Genomic DNA, 4,884 nt, shown 5'->3' on the forward strand with positions numbered 1-4,884 from the left:
ATTGGGCATTTGCAGCATTCGTTTTTCTAGTTTTTGCTTCGTTTTTTTTTTGGTTTTTTTGCGACTGCCGGGGGAGTTTTGTTATGCAACGTTTAATTAATTGTGCCGCCAACTTTGGCAGCGAGCAGGAAGCAGAAGCAGTGGCAGTGGCAGCCGGGCCACTTAGTCACTCCATTAGACACACTCACCCAAACACATGACGAGCGATCGCGATAATCGCCCTGCTGGGGATGTGGATGCAGATGATGATGATGATAGTGGGGGGGGCTCGTGGACTCCCAGCGTGGTCCCAGTTCCCAAAGTAATTGCATTGGCAATCTTCACCGACTGCCGCATTCCCACCAAGACAGCCCAGCGATTCGCCATCGCCCACGCTGCACCCACAGCCACATCCACATCCACATCCACTTCAACCACGAAGAGCACATCCACATCCACATGCACATCCATGAGTTTAAATATCTTAAATGCCTCTAGAAGCTCACTCGCTGGCTTCGCGGAACTTCTGCTTTGAAAAGTGCCGCCGAGCCAGGCTGTCACCATCGATAAAGGTGGAAGACCTGCCTGGCGGAGTGGAAAAAATGCTGCAAATTCTGGTAGCTAACGGTTGCGCATATGCGCTTGCATCTCTATAAATTATCTCTATAAATTATTCTTTTAAAATCCCACATACTAACCAGAAATTACGTTCTTAGATTGGGCATCCTGCCGCCGATTCCCATGAACGGCAGCAACGAGAAGCGCCACGAGTCGAACGGCAAGTCCTCGTCCTCCGGCGGAGCAGGAGCCGGATCACAGCACCACCACCACCAGCTGCAGTCACAACCATCGGGCGGATATCGTGAGGGTCGCCGCCACGAGACCTCCTCCCCGAAGAGATTCAGCAGCTCGCTGGGCAGCGACACGGGCAACAGCACCCGGGAGTCGGAGTGCAGCGAGGAGCACGGCCTGGTTGCGGGTGGCTCCTCGCCCGTTTCCCGCTCGCCGCCGCACGGCAACTCCAAGTCCCATCCGCACGCCCATCCACATCATCCGTCACATCCGCCACATCCGCTGCATCATCCGCCGCTGACGCCGCAGCAGAACAGCGACCTCTTCGACTCCCTGGCCGCCGAACTGAGGGCCAAGTTGAATGGGAACGGGCCGCCTTTGCTGCTGCCCCCCCGGGATTACGATACGGTGCACCGCTCCAAGGGCAACCTCACGGCCATCGAGCTGAGGCGCTGTCGGAACGCTCTGATTGTGGGCGGATCGCCGAAGGGTCAGGTACCGGGCGTGGCCAATGTGGCGGGCGGGGCGGCGACCACCGCCAATGGCAAGCAGGTTTCCTCGCGCGGATCCTCGGGCATCGGTTCCGATCTGGCACCCAGTCCCGAGCGACAGGAGCTCAACAGTTCCAGCGGTAAGTGGTTACTGAATGCGATTCAAAACAGTGTTATATGGAGTTTCGAACTCTTCCAGATGACGAGCACTGGTCGAACGAGGCGGACAACTCGGTGATTGCGCTGAAGCCGTCACAAATCGCGCTGCCCCATCACGCGCAGCTGAAGCGGAAGAGCGCCGTCCAGCCGCCGGAGGATAGCTATCTCCGGGATCTGCCAGCCAAGCCGTATCAGCCGCGTCCCAGCGAACGGGAACTGGAGCGGGAGCGGGAGCGGGAGAGGGAGCTCGAGCGGAACAGGGAGCGTGAACGGGAGCGAGATCGCGATCGCGAGCTTGAGAGGAATAGGGAGCGGGAACGGGAACGGGAACGGGAGCGGGAACGGGATCGAGAACGCGATCGTGAGCGCACCAAGACGCCAGCTTCCATTTCGAACAAGTCGTGGAGTCGCGAGGACGAGATCAAGCCGATCATAATGCGTCCGGCCGACTACGATGCCAAGTTCAATCGGGTGATGCAGCAGGAGCAGCAGCAGTCCTCCGGCAATCATCAGCCGGCCAAATTGCGGGACACGGACAAGTACAACGAGATCAATCGGCTGCTGAACAAGAAGTTGGCCCACGAGCCACGCGACCGGAAGGCACGCTCTCGTCTCGAGGATAACCACGATGACTTCGAGGACTCGGATCCGGGCAGTGAGTCACTGCCACTGCCACTGCACCACCAGCAGCCGCAGGGGCCGCCAGGGCACCACCATCAGCGCAAGGAGAACCTCACCGACAAGCAAAAGTTCATGGAGTACACCAGCAAGAAGCAGCAGTTGCTCAAGAACTACGGCGTCGGCGAGGAGCAGCGCTATCGCCAGCGCTATGTAGAGTCCACAACGGAGCATCTGCCCTTCGATCATCCCACCGGCGGAGTACCCACGTCCACGGGTGGTTCGGCCGGTCACAACAAATACGCCGCCGTGCACAGGGGCACCGATCTGGGTCAGAGGACCACGGAGCGCCGACATGACAGGGAGCGGGCTGACAGGGATCATCCCAGGGATCATACCAGGGAACATCCCAGGGACCATGCCAGAGATCATCCCAGGGATGCTGACCGTGAGCGGCGACGGGATCATGAACGCGAGAGGGAGCACTCCCGGGATCGCAATCCCTACCGGGAGGCCGAGAGCCTGCCCTACATACAGAGCATGGAGAAGATGATGAAGTCCACGGGCATGCGCTACGGAGAAGGTGCTCCCAAGACCAGAGAGCGCGAGAGGGAGCGGGAGCGAGAGAGAGATCGGGATCGGGACTTCAGGGAGCCACCGGTCACGCAGGGTTCCCAGCGCGATCGCTTCCACGATGCCAAGGACAAGTTCCGGGCCATGGAACAGCGTCCGGCGGTGAATCGCTATCCGGACGTGGATGAGCGCGACACACCGCACCGCGATCCGTATCGGTCGTCATCCCGCCGGCGTCGCGGCTCCGTCGAGCCACCCAACACCTACGAGCAGTGGAGCGAGGAGGAGGAACCGCCGGTGGTCAGCGAAAAGTCCAATCCACGTGACCTAAACCGATCCCGCGCCAGATCCCGCGGCGAATGGGAACCGGAGCCACCCAGGCACTTGGAGCGCACTGTGCGGGACAGAGAGCGCGATAGGGATCGCGACTACAACCGGGACCAGTCCCGGGATCCCTACCGTCACGAGAGGGAGCGGGAGAGGGAGAGGGAAAGACCCGGAGGACGCGCGCACTCCCGGGAGTTCCTGCAGAGTGTGGAAACCAAGAATCCGTCGACGACGGGTTCGGGTCGGGGCCACATGGAGCGATACCCTTCACCCGCCGCCACGCCCAGCAGATCTGGAGAGGTAGGAGGAGGAGGTGGTGCTGGCGGCGGCGGCAGCGGAGGAGGGGGTGGTGCTTCTTCCGGTGGGAATTCGGGCAAGCCACTGACCCAGATGCCCAAGGGCTACAGGCACAGCTACGCAGAGCCCGTGTTCGCCAGAACCGGCGGAAGAGTTGGTCTGGCGGCAGTGAATCCGTATTGAGGAGGATCGCAACTTAGCCATTAAGTGGTTCTTGCTCTTGGAATAGGAGCACCCCTGACCAAAAGTGAAACCGTGCAACGAAGTCCAAACTAATCGAAGGGGGGAAATACTTATGAGGGTGTCGCCAGAATCTCCATGGATTTTACGAAATCTTTACAAAATTATGCATATTTTTTTAAGAATCCCCAATTAATTTCCCAAAAGAACATTTCGTTTTGAGATCTACAAAAGTATATACAGAGATATCAGCGACACTCGAATAACACAAAAAAATAAAACAAATATCCATGTAAACATTTAGTCTAAGAAGAAAGAACAGTGGCTACTGCTTATGACGACTCCAAGACGATCGAACAAGTTTTCATTGTAAGCACTTTGCTATAGCAAAGTTTGCCCTCTCAATCGAGATACACGCAGAAGATATATAGAACTATATATCCATTCATTCCTGCCCCGACATCGAAACGCGCCTAAAATGGGGGCCGTTGGGGATCCGAGAGCGGATTGAACAGCAGAAAGGCGCCAGCCCCTGTAATTATGTGCCTTCAGAGAGAGAATTCGTGTTTTTATTATATGCATAATACTGATTTAGCCTACGATTATATGTATATGTATATGTATCTAATGTTATCTAAAAGCCAACGAAACAAGAATCGCTTTGGATTTCTTACCATTTTTTTTTTGTTTTTTTGATACCTTAAGTTGCGCGGTTGGTTGGTTATTCACCTTTTTTTTGCTATACAGTCCACATATGTCATGATATCTGATATCTGTAAGCATATAATATAGATAAATATATACAACATAAAACATAAAGCATATGCATAGCTGATGTATCTATTGTTATCAACTTGATATTTGCATTAATAAAGCGCTAGTAAAAATATAACTTATCTTTTTATTATTATGGAAAATGTGTTAATATAGGAGTTTGGAAACAGGTAATACCTTTTTCAAATAGATGTCAATTTAATGGCTATAATTTCTACTTTTGACATTTTAGGTTTTATGTAAAAACGATCTGCATTCTCACTCTGTAGATGTCAAATTATTGAAAACTAATTTGACGTGTAAAAAGATCACTTTTTACACATGTCGAAAGCTTTTGCTAAATTTCATTTGTAGATCCAAATTGTTTAAACACCTCTACAGATCGAAACAGTAAAATATAAGTCAACGACGCATAAAAACAACGTGGCATTTTGTTGTTTTACATTTTTATTGTTTAATTTAAAAACTTTTTGTTTGGTTTTTTCACAATAGTTTTTGTTGTTTGTTTTCTCATTTTTTAAGAATCTTTTTTCTTTCAAAACAAAAATAGATTAAAGAAAAATATTTTATATAATATATTTTTTCTCTTTTTGTTTGTTGCTCTCTCTCAAGTTAATTTAAGAAACAATTAATCAAGTTCTTATTTAATTATACAAATTTAAAAAAAAATAGTAATTATATAATAATAAAAATA

The 4,884-nt window shown here is 51.6% G+C and overlaps 1 protein-coding gene across 3 annotated transcripts in view; it reads left to right on the forward strand.

Moving 5' to 3' along the window:
* Window positions 1-4,278, forward strand: part of LOC122622955 (zinc finger CCCH domain-containing protein 13) — a 148,357-nt gene extending 144,079 nt beyond the window's left edge. For all 3 annotated transcript variants that reach the window (XM_043801779.1, XM_043801780.1, XM_043801778.1), the window contains 2 exons: window positions 696-1,402; window positions 1,462-4,278. In XM_043801779.1, coding sequence (XP_043657714.1) covers window positions 696-1,402; window positions 1,462-3,419 — 2,665 coding nt within the window. In that variant the 3' untranslated portion in view covers window positions 3,420-4,278. The remainder of the gene's footprint in view (window positions 1-695; window positions 1,403-1,461) is intronic.
* Window positions 4,279-4,884: the final 606 nt, after the last annotated feature.

This window comes from Drosophila teissieri, chromosome X (assembly GCF_016746235.2).
Source record: "Drosophila teissieri strain GT53w chromosome X, Prin_Dtei_1.1, whole genome shotgun sequence".
Lineage (NCBI taxonomy): Eukaryota > Metazoa > Arthropoda > Insecta > Diptera > Drosophilidae > Drosophila > Drosophila teissieri.